This window comes from Sorex araneus, chromosome X (genome assembly GCF_027595985.1).
Source record: "Sorex araneus isolate mSorAra2 chromosome X, mSorAra2.pri, whole genome shotgun sequence".
Taxonomy (NCBI): domain Eukaryota; kingdom Metazoa; phylum Chordata; class Mammalia; order Eulipotyphla; family Soricidae; genus Sorex; species Sorex araneus.
The window spans coordinates 212,704,365-212,725,165 of NC_073313.1; the positions used below are offsets into that span (position 1 = coordinate 212,704,365).

Here is a 20,801-nt window from a genome sequence, read left to right on the forward strand (position 1 = left end):
TATATTCTTCAGTATTATGTTAGAAAATTTCCCTAATTGATCATGTTTTGGGGAGGGTTGGGGAAATTTGGGCTGCACCCAACTGTGATTAGGCTTATTCCTGGCTCTCTGCTCAGGGAGTATTTCCTCAGGACTTGGGGGACCACATGTGGTGCTGGGAATCAGGTCAGCAAGTACCTGACACCTGAAATAATTTTTTATAAAACACCAAAGATCTAGAGACAGAAACAACATTAAAGAAAATATAAACAGAGCTCAGCTAACATCTTAATGAAATTTTGAAACTTAGTTTCTAATTTCCAAATGCTATATTAACAATAGATAATAATAGTGAACTACTTTTCTAATTACCTGATCTGGAGAAAACTATAAAGCTCATGGGAAATTGATTAATTCATGGAAACTTTAGAGCTACAAATAGATGCAATAACCATATATGAATCTGTTCTGGTTGAATCATTTCTTGTTTAGATTTTAATATTACAGCTTACTTAGTTGAGAAATACTACAGCAGGCATTATCATTTTCTCAGCTCTTTTTCTTATCTGATATTTACAGTTGGGGAAGTTTCCACAGAAGAAAATCATAGATTATTTACTAAGTCCATATTCTACAATGTAATATCCTGAAATTATGAGGATGCCGACATAAGAACATACATCTTCATGACAATAAGATTCATGACATACATTTTTATGTTAATGGAGTATCTTAGCCTACATGCAATTTCAATCATCAGCTTCCAAAGATTTTCTAAGAGGTTAACAATAAAATATAAAAATAATAATAAACAAATCATTGGATAAAGAAATATCTAGTAATATTAATAATAAATAATTTTAGCTTCCAACTGTTTGAAAAATAAATTGGTTAACAATGCCTCAAACATTTATTACCAAGAAAATTATTTCACTTGATATTTGGTATTAATATATTATAAAAGGGATTTCATATTAATGTATTATAGTAGAAGATTTCACATGATATTTGGTATTAATATATTATAATTGGGGATTGCACACTTGAAATATCAATAGTCACCTTTCCATGAGTAACTTGGATTTGTTCTTGTCTAGTAGTCATTCCTTCTCTAGTTCTCAGTATTGCTTCTTGTTCTTTGGCTTTAGCAGTAGCAACTGCTATTGTAGACAAGGCAGTTTTCTCAGCTTCCTTTCTAATCTGATTATTACGGTAAAATGAAGGTTTAAATTGTATAGGTCTTCAGATACATAGGTTTGACCCTTCCCACCCCTCTTAGTGAGGATACAAGATGAAGTTATTCAGGGTTAACCACACAAATAAGTTAATTTACACTTGAAAATGTTTGCATATACTCACTAGGAATCACAAAAATTTAGAAATAGTAACTTAAATTTTTTTTTTTGGCTTTTTGGGTCACACCCAGTGCTGCACAGGGTTTACTCCTGGTTCTGCACTCAGGAATTACGCCTGGCGGTGCTCCAGGGAACATATGGGATTCTGGGACTAGAACCCAGGTCAGCCGCGTGCAAGGCAAATGCCTTACCCGCTGTGCTATTGCTCCAGCCCCAGTAACGTAAAATTTTTGTGATGATTCCATATATTGGTTTAATAAAATCAGTTTAATCTTCATGCAGAGAATAGTGTGAATAAAATGAATGACACATATTATAGACAAATTAAAATAAAATATGTCGATAAAGTTAATGGCAGATAGTCACACATTTATCATTTATTTTTAGTTAGGGACTCAAAAGGTAAAATATAAATAAATAATTTTTATCAGGTAGTAATAAGTGTTTCACTGGAAAATTAGTTTAAATATGAACTTTGCCCATCTCAAATATCTGTATTCACCTTTTCCTGAGTTATTTGAACTTGCTCTCTTTTGGTAGTGATGCCTTCTCTAGTTCTTGATACTAAATCTTGTTGTTTGATTTTGGGAGCGGCAACTATAACTTTAGGTGCCACTGTTTTTCTAGTTTCTTTCATTATCTGGTTATACAATTAAAAATGAGAAAATTATCATTAAATGTCCTATAACTTCTAATATAGCATCACAATGGAGAAAGTAAGTAAGTTTCTGTTCAAGGATATTTTAATTGCATGCCTGTATAACTTCTTGCTTTAAACATCATTAATATTCATTGTAACAATATGAAGATAAGCCTAGTCTAAATGGAAGAATACGTAATTAGCAATGAAAAAATAAAGACTGGATTTCTCTCTATCCTGTGATTCTTACAATAGTTAATGGGAAGTTCTAATTACCAGAATTTTTGATTACAGTAAATAACCCAGAATGTTCATTTCATTTTTATACAATGGAGTCTACTTCAATAGACAATATTAAAGTGAATTATCATGTATTAGTAACAATCCAGGGAAAGACTATAAGTTAGGTGTGAAAAGTGTCAGTGAAAACTAGAATGGTGGCAGAAAATGCATAAGAGACTTTACAGTGTTCTATTTTAGCTATCAAAAGAGAAAGAGGTGAAAAAGTGTGATTATATCCACAAATAAAACATAGGTGACTTGCAAGTGAAATGATGGAATAGTGAGAGAATGTCACACCCAAAGAAGCCATCACCTTTTCATTTGTTATGTGTATTTGGTCATCTTGTGTAGCAATTTCTTCAGAATCTCCAGGGGTTGTTTCTAGTTTTGTGGACTTTGCTGTGATATCTACCTCCATAGATACAGCAGCTGTCTCAGCTTTCTGTATTATCTAATTTTTTTAGAGTAAAATCAACATTTGAGTTTCAAATGCCACAAATACCCTTGTAATATTTCAGTGAACACAGAATGTTTAATGGTGAGAGAGAAAAGATCACATTTCCATTTTAAGGGAATATCTTTGTGCTTCAAATGTGGACTTCTGTTTTACTGAAGCTTATTTGCCCATTCACCAATTTGTTTTATAAATTGGGTAAGTGCACACCTTTGAGATATAGTTTAACTTGAGTGTTTCTATTGAGGGACTGTTGTCAACTGACCAGAAAACCATGCTGAACTTGCTAATCAACAACATTGCAATGGTAACAGAGACTAGTTCCATGCCTTGATTAGGTCAAGTAGAGTTCTTATTTACTCAGAGTCCGTCTAATTCTAAGGAGAAAGAAATCCATGCAATAGCCTCTGAGTATCTTTTAAGTATATAGTTTTCTCAACTGTGCCTTCTTTTGGTATGTACTCTGGTAATAGCAAAAAGCATGAGATCAATAATAATAAATGAAAGTATTCCCCTGATCTTAAGAGAATTCAAATATGTGCATCTTTGCTGATATTTTAAGGCTTAATTTCACACACGGGAAGAAGTAAATTTGGTAGCATTGAGGTTTTTCTTACATGGCTCTACAGCACATAGAAGGAAACACTTTTGATTTCTGTTGAGTCAAACAGGAATAGAACACATTCCTAAAGAAGTACTGGTTTTCACCAATACCTTCACTTTCACTTTTAATTTTGTTGGAGTTTTTGTCACTGGTGGTTTGTACACACATACATGTGTGCATGCATGTGCACATACTCCTGCTTGTGTCTTATATATGCAACGGTTGTGTGCAACAGTCTGAGTAAACAATGGCTCAGGATGTGCATGAAAACTTTACTGTATCAGTGGATAACTTTAGTTGATAGGAATTAATCTGTTTTTTTCTTTGGTATGTTTTAGAATGTCACAGATGTGCACCAGACTGTTCTAGCAGATAAACAATTTACCCAAAACCAATGAACTGAATAGAAATTGTTATTACTCAAGTGAGTTTCAGTACTATATCTAAACAATAACAACAAAATCTTTATTTAGGAGTTTTTGTTGTAAATTACATACAGTTGACTAGAGTATGATGTTCATCAATGAACTTGAGTATTTACAAAATCAAACTTACTGTTTCTTGAGTTATCTTTTGTTCTTGTTTTGCAGTAATTTCTCCAGTAATCCTTGTTTCCTGCTCTTTGGCTTTAGCTGTGGAAATTACTACTTTTGGCACAAATGCTTTTTCAGTTTCTTTTCTTATCTGAAATAAAAAATAAAACACAAGGCCTTATTGTCTCCTTATCTCGGATTGTAGCAACATAATGCTTACTATTAAAAATTAATAATTTGAAGAAAGAAGCAAAATCCTTTCCCTGATGGCAATGCTAATCAATAAATTCCTTTTCATATGTATGACTACATTCTTCCTCACTCTAAACTTAGTGAGGATATAGAGAGGAAAAAAGGTTGACTCAACACTGATTTTGTTTTATTTCTATTTTATTTCATTGCCTTTTTTTTTGTTATTGTTGCATTGTGATGACTGGAGGTCACACACACTTGGTTCTGATATTTTCACACTTCAGCTGTAAAACTCACCAGAGGCCACTTTCTTTGTTGTGAGACCTTTGTGAGGCTTCCCCAATAGCAGAGCCACTGGGATTGCACTGGAGTACATAATGTGGTGCTAGGAATTGAATTGGATGCTTCACCAACTTCGGGTTTACAAGACAAGTTTTCTTGCCAGTGTAGTGCTATCCCTGGTCCCCCAGTACTCTTTGATTTGCAGGAGAGACTTAATGTCTTTTTTTTAAAAGACTTCCAATTTGTGTAAATGATACTTTACAATGTTATTCTATGTTACTCTATAATGTAAAGAGCATTTTTGTTTGTTTGGTTTCAGTTTTGGAGTCATAATCAGCACTACTCAAGGCTACTCCTACTCTGTTGGTCAGTGGTCCGTGTGGTGCCAGTGATGGAACACAGCTGGCCCCCTACATGTAGAATTTCACACTATCCCTTTGACCTATCTCCCTGTCCCCTAAAGGTAACCTTAGAGCATAAGCCATAAGGATAGAAGGTTTTGGAAATAATTTTTCTGATTCTTTAACTTCATATATGAGAAATAGACAATTTTCTCATTTTGTATAAACAATTAAACTTCCCAAAGTATTGTGATGGGTTGGGATGACAAGACATCTCTTATAAAATTGAGATATTGTGGGGTTAAACTTCTATATATATTCCAGGAAAAATGCTTTTCAAATGTTTAGCACCCTGTAGGATGCTGTTTGGACTTGGATGCTCAGGGATGTATGTACGTGTGTGTGTGTGTGTGTGTGTGTGTGTGTGTGTGTGCGCGCGCGTGCATACACACTGCTGGGATTGTTTTCCCCATTTTCTTTTTTTGCATTCTCAGAAATTATCACTAATACTCAAGATATCAGGTTTGAATGACATTTGAAAGTTCATCTTCTCAAAGCACCCAACTGACAATTGGTTCCAAAACCAATAGTCTTACTAATTAGGCTTTATATATTCTATCCCTGAAGGCCCTAATTATTGGATAGTTGTGGTCTGTCCTTTTCACTTGTTTTCTGGTCATTTGATCTACAAAGGCCAGGCTGTCCATTCCACTTGAAATTCATCCCTGGATGTTCACCCAAGGAGGCAGGAAGCAATTGGGCAGTTTTTCAGCTTTTTCCAAAGATTGTGTGTTGAGTCTTCATTTTACTTTCCCTACCACTCCCTCAGCAAGTGTTTCTTTTTCCTGGCTTCCTCTCTTCTCATAGCCTGCTGTATAGATCAATGCAGATCAGTGTAAGAGGGTTCCTATTTTGGCCCCCACTATGTGTTCATAGAGATCCCTTTCTTTTGCATCAGAGGAGCATCCAGTGGTTTTATTGGGCTTTGGTATCCTGTGCCCAGGATACGAGGAGATGCCATTAGTGTGAGGATAACCATGTTGTACAAGAAACAACACTCTTCAGAGTAAACATTATCTATGTCAACAAAGGTAGCAAACATAATCTCACATCAAAAGCCATTTTTTCACCTGTTCATGAGTTACGTGCATCTGCTCTTGTTTTGACATAATTACTTCTCTGGTTCTTGATTTTAATTCTTGTTCTTTGGCTTTATCGGCGGCCATTACTGCCTTGGTTACAGCACTCTTCTCCGCCTCCTTTCTTATCTGGTTTACATGGGGGAGAGAAAGGAAACACTTTAATGCACCTTATATAAAAACTCGCAGCGATAAATCAGGATAAAGACATAAATGTCACACAGGAGAGGATAAGAAGCCAAGCTAGAGTGATTTTAAACTATAACAGAAAATCTATTCAAATATGAGGTGGGAAATTATCCTGGATTTATAACACTTCTCAACCATGAATCAAGTCTCACATTTGTTTTGAGGAAAGTTAAAGCAGTGATATTTGGGGAAAGCTTAGAGAAAGGTAAATGCCTGTCCTCCAATAATGGTTTCCATACCTGGCTCTTGTAGTGAATGAGCTCTGGATTTAAGTGCTCTGGGCTGTAGCACCGAAAGCAAAAGTGCTCATCGTTGGGCTGAGTTTTCTGGCCTCCACTTGACCTCTCTCAAACCTTATACTTTGAATACCTCAGATGACTTCCTGATCTCCTTTCTAATAGTTAACTCTTACCAGTCTACCTAATTGACAAAGAACAGTCACTTTGTCAAATAGCAAGTGTTTGAATACCTTTGATGTTTTAGACCACCATTTGCGACTGGCCTCCGGTGCTATCCTCAGAATGACTGAGGCATTGGTTGGTCAGATCAGCCTGGCTGCCCTGTGCATACCTGTTCTTGAGCAGGTTGGATGTGCATGGCAGTCGTGGTTGTCCTCTGAGCAGTCTGCTCTACAGCACTGATAACCGGTTCTCTCACTCTGGCCATATCAACTGCAGCAACTACAGTCGCAACAGCTGCACTTTTGTCAGTTTCTTGTCTCACCTGGATTAGCAACGACCAAGTACATTGTTCTTTAAAATGACATGCCCGGTGGATGATACAAAAGCATACAGACACTGAACTACCTGTGTTAACTTAGATGCGTGCAGATCAGCACCAAGAGAGAGTTTTGTGAGGTATCTTAAAAATCCTTTACCAAATTTTTGCATGTATTTTATGAAGTTCTCAGAGGTTAGCATCTTGTTCCAATTAAGAATACTTTCATAAAGCGTAGAGCCAAATTGGGTCTTCAGTTTCTGTTTCAGTTCTGATTTCATGGGACTTTTCCCCCCTGCCAACTTATACACGGTGTGTTTCACAGCAGGATTCTGGTCTGAGAAACCAGAATGTGAAATGAAGTAAAACAGAACAAGACAATCTCTAACAATTCCTTTGCGGGTGGAGGTAGGGTGGGGGTGGAGATGAGATGGAGCGGAGAGTGTGACACAGTGGTGCACAGGGCTCACACCTGGCTCTGCCCTGGGGGATCACTCCTGGCAGTCCTAACTCAGGTCAGCCTCATACAAGACCAGCGCCCCACCAACTGCAGTAGCCCTCTGGCCCCTGAGGGTACCTCTTTAACTCCAGCAGCAGCAGCTCCTGCCGCGAAGGTAGCACTGGCTGACATGCTGGCAGCAGCGCTCGCAGCCCCGCTGACCATCACTTGCTCCTGGAGCCCGTATCTCCCTTCCCATCGCTCTTCTGTCCGAATCTGCGTGGAGCTTGTCACCGTGGTTTCTCTCATCTCAGCCTCTGAAGAGGCCACGTAGCCCTCCTGCTTCCAAGGGGGAGCCACTTCGGGGCCTGAGACCAAGGTGGGTGTCTGAGTCTTCCGAATGAGTAATGGGGACTTCACAGATCTGATGGGGGACGTGGACGTGGAGATCCTCCCCGCAGGAGACACAGACCTGAAAACCAAGCAGCTTGGTCAAGGTGGGTCAAAAGAGGAATAGACTGTGGGATCTGAATAATGACGGGAAAATCTGGGAGTGTCTGAATCATGCATCAATCACATACTTAGGGAGCAAAGAGCGTTTGGAAGTAATTTGTTTTAAATCTCAGAAAGCCCATTTTGTTATAATTTTTTGTGAGTCACACTCAGATCTGAGTTACGTGCTCCTGTAACCTGTCCACTTTATAGCATTAAAAAAAATTCATCATTTTCCTTAAAATATTGACAATATATTTACACATATAAACAAATATGGTCAAAACGACTTGTTCTTGAGTTTCTTTGTGCTCCCAGATTTAGGATGGGTGGTGAGGGGCTGTCACATAGGTGTTGAATCAAAATGCTTCTGCAGTTCTAGGCCAAAGTTTACCCATTTTTTTTGCAAGACTTTCCACAGCCATTATGCCTTGTGAAAATCCTGCCTAAGAAGAAACTTTCTAGTTTATCTTTTCATAGATTTTTTTTTATATAGGCCAACAGTTTTAGGATATGTCCAACATTTTGGATATAGACTATACAGTGTACTTTGGAAACTCTGGTTTTATTCAAAGTGTTGTGGACTACTTCGACTTCTTCTGTATTTATTTATCCTCATCCTTATTGTTTTTTGGATTTCTTTAAAAGAACTTAGAGTTACTATGACACTGGTTAACTCGAAATCTAAGGATTTTATATAATCTTTGATTTCATTGATTATACCTGGATGTGCCTTCTTCGAAATATTTTTCATCACTCTGTGTGTCCAAAGTAAAATAGCTTCAGTAGAAGAATCTTAATTTGCGCATTTACAACCAAAAAAACTGATCCTAACCATGCAGTGGTCCTAGGCATTGCTTAATTATTTTAAATTAAAAATTTTTTAAAACTAATTATTTCTTGGGCTGGAGCGATAGCATATCAGGTAGGGCATTTGCCTTGCACACGGCAGACCTGGGTTCGATTCCTCCGCCCCTCTCAGAGAGCCTGGCAAGCTACCGAGAGTATTCCACCCACAAGGCAGAGCCTGGCAAGCTACCCTTGGTGTATTCGATAAGCCAAAAACAGTAACAAGTTTCATAATGGAGACGTTACTGGTGCCCGCTTGAGCAATCAATGAGCAACGGGATGACAATGACAGTGACAGTGACAGTGACAATTATTTCTTAATAAAATTTGTTTTATTTCCCCCCTAGGTGGCAGTGTAGACTTACAATTGCATTTACTGCATAGAGGGAAATAAAAAGATACTGCCACTGCACAGTATTTAAATTATACTGATCATAAATGAAACAGTTTTACAATAACTAAGCCTCAAGGTAAAGTTAATATTTGCCCTAAATTGCAGAGTAAATTTCATCATATAGTGCAGCATTAACTAGTTTCAAGAAGTGTTTAATCATTTCTAAAAGAAGTGTTTATTTTCTTGAAGTAAATTTACATTTTATATGTGCAATTGTCGTCAAATTCAAAGCAGATGTAGGGAAACATAACTATTTTGAAACTGATTGCCTTAGAATTATAACAAACATCGGTTTAGAATAACTTAATTTGTATGCCAATTGAAAAAAAAAAGCAGTGACATATACTTCACAAAGTTTCAACTTTAGAATTTATTTTTGCTGTACTTAGTAAAGTGGATTATAAAGAGTTAAAGACATGATTAGCATGACATAAGTGATTAGCAGCAGGTTGCAGGTAAGCCCATAACTGTGAAAATCAATGTAATTTGAGTCATTATAGGAAATTATAGGAAAGTACTTATTTCTGCTCTTACAATAAAAATAATCCCTTGGTCACAGCTAGATACAATGCCCTTTATTCAATAAAATATATTTGCTTTACTTTCTGACAAAATCAAGATTAAACCATGAAACATTTAGGAAGTAGCCTATCTTGAATAGTCATTATTTTTCCCACAAATGGAATATTTGTATTTTTTAATAATTGCAAGGTGAATTTGGAGGCTAAGAAATTAGGACTGTTATTAATGAACTCTCAGAATTGCTCAAGTAGTCAAAATGCCTCCTAGGAAATCAAAGAAGCTCTGTAATTCTAAATATCTATTAGACTTGGATTAAAAATATGGCAAAACTTTTGTCTCCCTAGACAGCACAACTGGTCTTTCTTATGGTGTTCAAACTTGTAGATAGCATGAAAAAGAACACTTAAAAAAATCTGATAGCCCAACTTGCGCTTTAAACTAAATTCTTTGTTCAAGGTTTCATATTGATATTTACTAATACATACATTTAATATTTTTAGTCGCCAATATAGCAAAGATTGGAGAATATCAAGCTTTTGTTTGTTTATTTGTTTTGGTTTTCATGCCACACCCAGGCATACTCAGAGTATACTCCTGGCTCTGCTCTCAGAGGCCACTCCTGGTGGTGCACAGGGGACTCCATGGAGTGCTGGGGATCAGTCTGGTCCACTGCATGCAAGGTAAGCACCCTGCCCACTGTTCCATCTCTCTGGCCCCATTTTTGCATATATTTATTGAATACTACATTGCCTCACCTGTGGAAATATTTGTATCCTTTCATGTTACTTATTTTTTCCATTTAAAATTGTAATTTGTGGAAGTTTCTTTAAACATATCTGGCATTAGTTCCCTATCATAAATGCTGCAAGTACATGCCCTCAGATCTGTTGTTTGCATTTGGCTCCTTTTATGAGGTCTGACTGGGCATCACCATATACTGTAGGTAAATGCACTGTTTCTACTCATGTGTCCTTTCCATTGTAGCATTTTTGCAATTGTGATGAGATGTTGCATAAAATGTCTTGAGTAACGAATACCTTAATTTTTCTTTTCACAAGTGTACTCTTTGGTTTAGCAATGTTCTTCTGCCTTACATACGTTTTTATTTTGAAGGGATTAAATCTGAAATCTATTTTTAATTTTAAATTAAAATTTAATTAGAAATTTTAATTAAATCCTCTCCCTTGCAAATATTTTCCCTAAATTTTTTCATATATATGTGATAATTATGCATACTTAATCTGTATTTAAATTCAGATATTTATTCAAGATATTTCTTTTGTAAATGGTGTGAGGTAGAGGATAAAGATTTATTTTCTTCCAGATATATAGCTTAACAGAGTAACAGTCATTGTAGACTAAAATATTCTTTTTCCCATTAACTGAAAGTTCACTTTGTTTAAAAACTGAGTCCTGTATACTTGAATCTATTTTTGCACTCTTTGCTACCTCTGATATATTTTCTATTCATTTATCAGTACTATACTATTTGGAATACAGTAAATTTACAGTAAATTTGTGTGTTTTTTAGGTCAGCTCTATCTTTAAGCATATTCAATATTTTTCTTGGAAGGGGAACTTTTCCTTGATATGTCTTACTTCATTTAATTGATCAAAATTTCTTTTTCGTTTCTTCAAATTTTTCATATTTTTCACCTTTTTTATATCAGTAACCTCAACATGTTAAACCTAATTCTAAGGTTTCAAATTTGTTGTAAATAAATTCTATTTGATTATACAATTCTTGAGCCTTGTTAGTGTATGTTTACTTCTGAAATCTCTCCACGGGAAAGTGTTTGGAACACATTATGTGGTGCTCAGGGCTCAATGGTCACTCCTGGTGGTGCTTGGGGAACAATATATAGAGCTGGGAATCAAACTGGAGTTGGTTATAAGCAAGGTAAGTGCCTTATGCCTTGCCTCCTATATTACTTTTCTGGTCTCTGAAATATCTTCTTCTTAAGTGAATATCAAAATCAACTTATTTCTTATATATAATAGCATAAGCATACGCAAAGTATTTAGATGTTTCTGTTTAGTATTGACACAGAACATTTGTATAATTATTTCTGTTTTACAAGGCACCTTCAACAAATTGTTTTATTGACTCCTTCAAAACACCCTGAAGTAATTCTTATTGTGATTCTCTTGCCAAAGACATAAGACCTTAAGCAAATTACTTAACTTCTTTAGCTACATATAAAATTTGAAGTAATATTTTTTAGAAGTAATTATCACTGGTTTTGGTTTTTGTTTTGTTTTGGGGGTGGGTTGAGCTCAGGGCTTATTCCTGCTTCTGTGTTTATGGATCACTGCTGCAGTCTTTGGGCGAACATATGCTGTGCTGGAAGTTGAACCCAGACCAGTCACATGTAGGATAAGTGCCTTACCTGCTGTACTATCTCTCCAGCCCTTATTGTCATATTTAATAAGATAATATTCAGAGGGTGCCAATCAAATGTCAGGCATAGAAAGAGCTGTCTATAGTAAGGGATGTCTTGTAAATAATTATTTCTCTAGGTCAGTCTTAATTTGTTAACAATACAAATTTATGAAGGATAGGGCATTTGTTAGCAATTTTGGACACTGAACCCCCAATTTTTGCACATTGAACCTTAAATTCTGTGCTTTTCTCATTTCATTATACTTATTTTCGTGGCCCCTAAGCACACACTTATTAAATGCTGATAAATAAGAATTTAGAATTAAAATTCCAACTGTTCTCGAATGTAACTAGAGATAAGATCGGTGAAAATAATCTTAAATATCTTTTTTATTTACCTTCTTTATTTAATGATACATTCTTCCTTCTACTTTTCTTCTTATGAATTTAACCTAGCTAAAAGATGCATTAGTAGACTTTACCTGACTGGAGATGGGGTCGGTGCTCGCACGTGTCTGACAGGGGAAGGGGACTGTCTTATCGGTGATGGGGACTGCTGTCGTATCGGCGATGGGGACTGCTGTCGTATTGGCGATGGGGACTGCTGTCGAGCTAGCTGCGCTTTGGCAGGAACGGAGGGTGGTGTTGGAGACCTTGACTTTGGCTTAGGAGGTATCCTGGGAGGTGTTTTGTGTGGCAGCTGTTGCCCAGTGGCACTGTCTATGACCATTTCCACTGTTGCAATTGATCTGGCATCAAAGTGGGCTTCAATCTTCTGGAAAAGAGGGAAACAAAGACCACATTGAGAAGGGATTGGTGAAGCACCTGTATGCAAGATGGGAAAATCAGCAGTTTAGAAAAGTACCTTTTCAATTCGGGTTTGTCTTGTTTCTGAAATCTGAGCAGTCGAAACAATTGTCTTTGTCTTTTTAGCGGGAACTACTTCTTCGCCTGCAAGAAGGGAAAGATGCATCTTTAGGAAGATGAACCCATTTTAAAAGAAATCATATTATGTCTGACTGCAAAGTCTATAACATTTCTAGTTGTCCCAACAGAGGAAAATGCACAGTTTGGGGTTCTCTGAATACAAATTAGGCTTAAAAATAGGAAATGTTCATTATTAGATAAGAATCGACATAGGTCTTTGAAAAAAAATCCATCACTTGCCAATAATTTGAAAATGTAAATGGCTTAATTGAAATACTTTCCAGTTCATAATGGGGTTACTAACCATAGATTACTTCAATGATTCTGAGTTTCTGCTCATGTCTCAGAGACTTTTGATAGGTGTTGAAATTTGATTGCCACGCCCAACATCTGGAGGACCTCAGGGAAGAGGCAGATGAGCCCCTGACCCCAGTTCATCCTTAATCAGCCCTCCTCTCTTTTTTCTTATTCCTTAACCTCCAGTACGCACCTTGAACCAGCAATTCAGCGGTTGAAGTAGCTCTTCCAACGCTATTGGTCGCATTTACTGAATAGGTCCCAGAATCTTCAGGGTATGCTTCCGAAATCAGTAAGCTGTAGAGGTCGCCTTCTTGTGAAATTTGGAAATCAAGGGAGCTCTGAATTTCAGCTCCGTCCCGATAGAACTTCACCACAGGTGTAGGGATTCCAGTCACTTTCACTTGGAGTCTCACTTGGCTTCCTTGTCTCACGGTCATGCTCTGCAGTCGTTGAACAAAGTTGGGTGGCGCTGTCTCTGCTGCAGGAGAAACAGGAAAATCAGGACCAAGAGTGAGTGTGATATCAACAGGCTATTTTTAAACACTCACGGCTCCACTTACAGAACTGGAAGATGACTTCCTGAAGCAAATATCCTTGCCTGACCTTGAGCCCCAACTTAGTGAACAACTGATGGCAAAAATGGAGTATTGTAGACGGCAGAAGATCATCCCACCAAATTTTACTCAAATTTTGTTTAACAGTTTTCTTTAACAGTTTTAGGCTACTACATTTAAAAAAAAGAAGAAGGATAAAAAAAGAAAAATCTAGGTCTAGTGTAGCATTTCTAACCAGTATCACAGATAGCATTATATTAACATATTAAGCAATCTTCTGTATTTCATTGAGTTCCAATAAAATTAATTCCTAAGGTTCGTCTGATGGGTGCAACTGTGACTTACAGATCATCACATTTTAATTTGATTTTAAAAATCTAAAAGCAGCCCTAACTTGATCAGTATTCAAATAATCCAAATATTTACTTGCATTTAAAATATCATTTCAAATAATGACGTGATTCAATGTAGTTATGCTATGGAAAGGAATAATTTTTTGTTAAATACATTGAATGAAAAATTCCATAAGATAAATATGAAGGGTGAGCAGGATTTATTTTGACCTGATTTTGAGTAACAAGCAATAGCAGATGCTGACAAGCCTGTGCATTTTCCATTTCTAACTTTTCTGTGTATGCTTAAAGTTCATACCCCACTCACCTAAAAAGCCTTCATTTATGTCACTTATAGCCCTAAAAATGATTAGTGTAAAGTTAAGGATTATTGGATAAACATCTATAACATTATATAAAAGTTAAAGGAACTGTGAATGTTTTTAATAAGTTTTCTGAGGAAGTGGAGTCATGATTTTAAAATGTAAAGAAGCATTTGACATCTCTGTATTTACTATGCACTAAACACTAATGACTTTTGGTTTTGTTTTAGTTTGGGGCCAAACTGTGCTCAGGGTTTACTCCTGACTCTGTACTCAAGAATCATTCTTGGAGAAGCTCAGGGGACTGTATATCATGCCAGGAATCAAACCAGAGCTGACTATGTGAAAAGCAAGTGCATAAACCCCCGTACTATTTCTTCAGCCCCTATTATGTTTCTTTAGCCCCTGTTATGTTCCCTATTATAATTTTAGAAATTAAAGAATAATTGTTAAATTCTACTGCCAGAGCAGTGTTTATTGAATGGATGACTTGAGAATTCCCTATTATCTAGGGTACTTCTTAAAGTGTGAGTTCTTTATTTTCACAGTGGTTTTGTAAACACATGGGAGCAAGCCTTCCCACTTGCTCCTAAACATGATGTTTTAGTATTTCCTTGGAAATCTTTTGAGTGGCTAATGTATACAATAGAGGAACTGATTCTTGGTCACTTTTGTTCTGTCTTTTGAGAGACGCTGACTCCCACAAGGCAAACTCTGATTTCAACGCAATCTCCCACCAGCCTTGTCTAGACTTGGAGCTGTCTCTGATATGCAGAGGTACTTTATGAATCCTCCTCCAATGTCTGTGATGCACTGGGGAAAAGACGGGATGGTCCCCACAAATCCCTTCAAGCCTACCTGTCACCAGAAGCTCAGCAGTACTAGTCGCTTGTCCAGATCCATTGGTGGCTCTCAGGGAGTATCGTCCACTGTTGGCTTTTGTCACGGCGGGGATCATCAATCTAGCGCGGCCATCGCTAAAGGAGATCTGCACGCCGGGCAGCGTGGAAGTAGAAATCACCTGGCCATCCCTAAACCAGCTCACCTCAGGAACTGGGAAACCTGCAGAGCAGAGAATTCATCTTTAGGTTTGAGTGGGCCACTGTCTGGTGCATGTTGATTACTGCCTCGTCTAAACCCTTATAAGCTACCCATCTGTCATGTGATACTGTATTATGATACTGAAAACTTGACAGCCAAATAATAAAAGCCTGAGCTTGCAGACCACTAGGGAAGTATGTGGGTTTATGTGGAAGCCAGGCCTTTAATTTTATTGGGAAGGAAAATGAAGTCCTAAAGTTTCTCTGGTTTTTCTTTTTTTTTGGTTTTAATTTGTGTGTGTGTGGGGGGGGGGCGGTCACACCGGTGATGCTCAGGGGTTCCTCCTGGCTTTGCACTCAGAAGTTACTCCTGGCAGTGCTTGGGGGGTTATCTGGGATGCCAGGAATAGAAACCGGGTCGGCCCGTGCAAGGCAAATGCCCTACCTGCTGTACGATTGCTCAAGCCCCTCTCTGATTTTTCTGAGGCTCCTCAATAAACTAGAATTTCCATCCCCTGTCCTTCTGTCCGAGGCTCTAGCTAATGCAATTTCAATGACATCATTTCAATTCTAAAAGGCATTTGGAAAGGTGAAGTACCAAGGGAACTTGGAAATAATAAGTGAGTCTTATCCTCTACAAAAACAAATGGAGAGCAAGCAAAAGCAGCAAAGAGATCTGAAAGTCCAACCTAAGAATACAAAGCGCTATGTGCATGTCCTCTCTCCTCTACAGTTGCAGGAACAGTGTCTTTCTGAACTCTCCAGCCTTTCAGATGAGCAATTACTAATGAAATGCTATCTTAGGGGAGGCAGTTTCTCATAAAGTAAGAGGCAAAGCCAAACCTAGCCTTCCAGAAAAACATGTATTGTTTGAGTTGCAAATAAAAAACCAGATTTTTTTTTTACTTTTCATAAATTGTGAAGACCAAGCCCATAGTTTGTTTTGAAGCATGTCAAACCTGTGTATTCACAAACCATCAGGCTAATTCAGAGCACTGTTTATTTTACATTTTTCACAAAGTCAGGTGCTCTCTCTTTATACTGAGGTCATTTAGGAAGCCAGGAAAAAGTTGTTTTATCATTCTTCTATTAGCTTGTCTTCCACTATAACCTTGTAAATAGTTTATTTGATGCATTCATAGGTATCTAGTACTTTCAGTACTGTTTTCCTCAGACTTTATTAGCATATTCGTGTGAAGGAACAAAAGCTATGAAGAAGGCAGAATGCATTGCTCACAATACAGAAAAAATTCTTACTGAAGCCATATGTGTTTAGCTAAGCTCATAAATTTCTGAGTATTACAAGATAAATAAGTGAATGCAATCAGTTTATTGTGTATTAGGAGAATTACATTGGTCTTTATATGTACATAGTAGAAAAATCAGAATTATTATATGATACTTGTGCAATCTAAGATAAAATGCTATCTAGCTATGAATAAAGTGGTATAAAATAGGAAACGAAAGGAAAGAAAGAAAAAGCAAATCTTATTTTACATCTTTATTATGTAAATATGGGCTGGGCGATAGCACAGCAGGTAGGGCGTTTGCCTTGCACACGGCTGACCCAGGTTTGATTCCTCCGTCCCTCTTGGAGAGCTCAGCAAGCAACCGAGAGTATCTTGCCTGCTCTGCAGAGCCTGGCAAGCTACCCGTGGTGTATTCGGTATGCTAGAAACAGTAACAAGTCTCACAATGGAGACGTTACTGGTGCCCGCTCGAACAAATTAATGAGCAATGTGATGACAGTGATGACAGTCATTATAAAATAATCTATAAAATATTTTGTAAGAGAAATAACACACCATTGGAAAGTATATCAAGCATGATTTACTTAATTCATACAATCTTACATGACCAGTTACAATAATACAGAAGGAGATATAAACAGTAATATTTAGGTTATCTGTAGTTTATTTGTGAATCACCTTATTATTATTAATTTTTTAGAATATAAAAGGCCTCACACAGCCAATATTTTCTGGAACCATCTTTGGAGTTAGATAAAACTGAAGATAAAAAAGATACAACTCTCGTTTTTAAGTTAAATTATAGGGCCAATGTTTTTCTTTAGTATACAGAACAGAGAAGTATATATTATTTCTGTTGCACTTCCAGAACATTGGAAAATCTTTTAATTTACTAGAATCAATGATGTTTTAAAATAAGAGATTAAAAAATTAACTTAAGAGTAAGCTCATCACTGGAAATTCTGCTTCTAAGGAAAGGCAGTTGCACTGCTGTTTTCCGTATAAAACAACTGGGACTCAACACACAGACAGGTCAGCCGCAGACCACCTGTCCAGCACTCCAGCGCTGGCCCCTAAGGAGCTGGGGCTCTTGGCTTCTGTCTGAGTCTGCATCTGAACCCAAATATAGAATGACCAAATTTGGGCCTTCTTAGCAGCAGGATTCTGACAGCAATTTTAATCCTATGCTAATTATTTTGCTTTGTGGAATTAAAATATGAATAAAACATTTTCAAAGCCCATTATACTGTCAAGGTTTGTCAGTACTCTGTGAGCAGTATACCTTTAAAATGACCCTTCTATGGCGTTGAACCAATTTCACAGAGCACAAGTGTGCATTCAACTTGGTTCAAGCCCTACAGCAGAATGAATTAATTTAGTGGAAAGGAGGTGAAGAAAACAAAGGAGGGAGGGACAGTGTGTGCTTACCACTAATGTGAGCCTCAAAGGTTGCGGTACTACCCTCCAGTACCACAACACTTTGTAACGGCTGCTTAAACGTCGGTGCTTGGGTTGTCATCTTTTCAGGCACTCTGAAAAAGTAAGAGAAAGTTAGGATGTCACTAGAAAGAGCCACACGAGTTTATTCAGAGAAGGCGGCCGAGAAGCAATTTTCAAACAGCTAGCTCTAAAGTTCATCTCTGAGCTTTTGATGGGCCCACTTGTGTCTTAAATTTGTACAATTGGTCCCTGAGTTTCCTTGCAAATGAATAGATTAGTCAGTTTAAGGGAAAATGGCCTGGGGTGGGGAAGGGAGGGGAGGTGAGAAGGGCGGATGGAACTATGGAGAGGGGCGGTCCAGCCAGCTGACTGCAAGTTCCTAGTGACAGGAAAATTTAGTCTTAAGAAGGGTGAAAATTCAAGCAAAAAATTAAAAAACAAAAGGTGGGGGGCTGGAGCGATAGCACAGCGGGTAGAGCGTTTGCCTTGCACTCGGCCGACCCGGGTTCAATTCCCAGCATCCCATATGGTCCCTTAAAAAAAAAAAAAAGAAGGGTGAAAACTCTGGATGAGATATGGAGGGAAAAAAATGTGGAGGTAATAAAAATAATAAAAGAAATGAATTGAAAAGTTTAAATAAATCTTCATGTCAATTTAGAGATTGGCACTAAACTATTAAAATAATTTTTAAAAAATATATTTTTTACTGTTTTTTATTATTTTACTTTTTTTACTAATTTTGCTGCTAATATTTGTAAACTTTACATACCTTATTACTTGGTATTACTTTAAATAATCACGTTTTTTTTTTTTCAAACAATGAATAAAGGTGAAAAGCTGAACTTGGAAATTTCTTTCCTGAAGAATTTTGGAAAACCTTATCCATATGCTGTATTTGTAGTATACCATATTTTATGTTTCTTGCTATTTCTTCAAATTGTAACAGTTTAATAAATATTGCTACTGCTAAAGTGAAAATTGAGGAGATTTGAAATGTATGTGAGAAGACCAAATTTTTATAGATCTGAAGGAAAAATACTAACTTTATAATTAGGCACATTGTATAAAGACTAAAAAATAAGACTGATGTGATCTATAAAATGAAGTTTAAAAAAATGCCTGTGCTTTCATAATAACCAATCAGGATTAAAGAAATGAATATAAAAGTTGCAAATAAGTGGGAAAAAGTAGCTATCTAATTGGATTATGTGGGCAAAATGCCTGATGTAGAAATGCCTTGATTCTATGTGATTATTTTCTTATTCTGAAATAAAAAAGGAGCTTCTCTGTTGCCAACTGCTTCCTTGTTACTAGTTAAAAAATTTTTGATTACTAAAATTTGATGGTACATGTTCATAACAATAATTATGTATCTTATTGTTAACTTTTTACTTAGCTATAGAAAAATAAAACCAGAATTCTCCAAAATTATAAAATTTGCATTAGGAAAATTCAGTGACTAAAAATTTTTGGAAACTTCTACTGTCACATATTCACTTTAAGATGACCAACATTTTATAGTTAACTTTTTATGTTTACAGTTTAGTACATCTTCAATAAATAGTTGGATTCTCTTACACAGAGTGTTTTACACACACACACACACACACACACACACACACACATATTTACAGGCTTTTGGAAATGGAAATCCAATTCTACAAAGACAAAAAATCACAATGTATTTTAGAAATTAAAAGATTCCAAGATGTAATTTTTTACTTTTCTGTCAGTATTTAGCCAATATCATAAAGTTTGATGATGAATGATATTAAAATGTTAATGGCTTTCTGAATATTTTAAGAAAAATTATATAGCTTTTTTCAGATTTCTGAATATATTTCGAGTAACTGACTTTAATTGATCTTTCATTCCTATTGTCTAGGTAAATTTTGTTGTTTTTGCACTTGCTCTTCAGACTGCCTTTGTCTAATTAGGGGTGAAGGTATGCATCTAAATGCCATGCTCCCAAAATAAACTCTCCAATGTTGACTGACAGCAGGCAAGTGTTCTGTCACTGCCCTGCAACTGATACCTCAGCAGTTGATTCCCTTAAAAAGTCATCGGGGTGTAGCTGATACCACATGCATTTTATCAGAGCTATTCTTGGTGTGTCTCACTTTATCACTGAGTAACATAACCTTGAACACTCTCAACAGACAAAAAGAGTCTATAAAAGAAACAAACAGCTTTATCATCATTTTGGACCTCAACTTTAACATGTTTAGAATATGAGGTGAATTTTAATAGTTTGAACCAGCTGTGTTTACCTACTAAAGCTGTAAGCCTTTTAAAGAGAAATATTCACTCAATTTAGAACAAATTTGGACAAACAGATTTAGAGAACAGATCGGCACCGGCCACAAGTAGTTAGACAAACACTTCCACAATAGGCATTGAGCATTTAAAGGTAATCAGAAACCAAAAATTAATTAGAAAGGAACTCTACTAAAAAAAAAAAAGCTGCTCACCTGATTTCTCAAGAGTGCCCAAAAAGGATGGGACTAAGCCCAAGGTTGCTTCTGAAACGACGTCCTATCTAGAGTTGGTGTTTTCGACCATCTCTAACATGAATCGGTGAGCCTCTAAACCTAAAAACAAAACTACACAGTCACGACTGTGTAGTTTTGCTTTTCTATGCAATCCCTACACCCGAGGCAAGGCTGGGAATGCACGACTGCTCAAGAGCCTGGCTTGGGCCCTTTCCTTTTATTCCCCAGATCTGCTGACAGGCCCACATCTTCAAGCAGGGCCCTGGTGATTGGCTCTCTCAGGGAAGCATGATGGGAGAAGGACCTATTTGGTAGTGTCACACACCACCTGTTCCTCTGATTGGCAGTGCTAAATTT

At 36.9% G+C, this 20,801-nt stretch overlaps 1 protein-coding gene across 1 annotated transcript in view; it reads right to left on the reverse strand.

The window, feature by feature from the left end:
* Positions 1–20,560, reverse strand: part of TTN (titin) — a 289,480-nt gene extending 268,920 nt beyond the window's left edge. Inside the window, exons 1-13 of the mRNA XM_055119737.1 lie at positions 20,424–20,560; positions 17,941–18,044; positions 15,081–15,284; positions 13,204–13,491; positions 12,652–12,737; positions 12,269–12,561; positions 7,285–7,618; positions 6,561–6,713; positions 5,793–5,930; positions 3,870–3,998; positions 2,570–2,707; positions 1,837–1,974; positions 1,042–1,179 (exon numbers count right to left, since the gene is read on the reverse strand). Coding sequence (XP_054975712.1) covers positions 1,042–1,179; positions 1,837–1,974; positions 2,570–2,707; positions 3,870–3,998; positions 5,793–5,930; positions 6,561–6,713; positions 7,285–7,618; positions 12,269–12,561; positions 12,652–12,737; positions 13,204–13,491; positions 15,081–15,284; positions 17,941–18,031 — 2,130 coding nt within the window. The 5' untranslated portion in view covers positions 18,032–18,044; positions 20,424–20,560. The remainder of the gene's footprint in view (positions 1–1,041; positions 1,180–1,836; positions 1,975–2,569; positions 2,708–3,869; positions 3,999–5,792; positions 5,931–6,560; positions 6,714–7,284; positions 7,619–12,268; positions 12,562–12,651; positions 12,738–13,203; positions 13,492–15,080; positions 15,285–17,940; positions 18,045–20,423) is intronic.
* Positions 20,561–20,801: the final 241 nt, after the last annotated feature.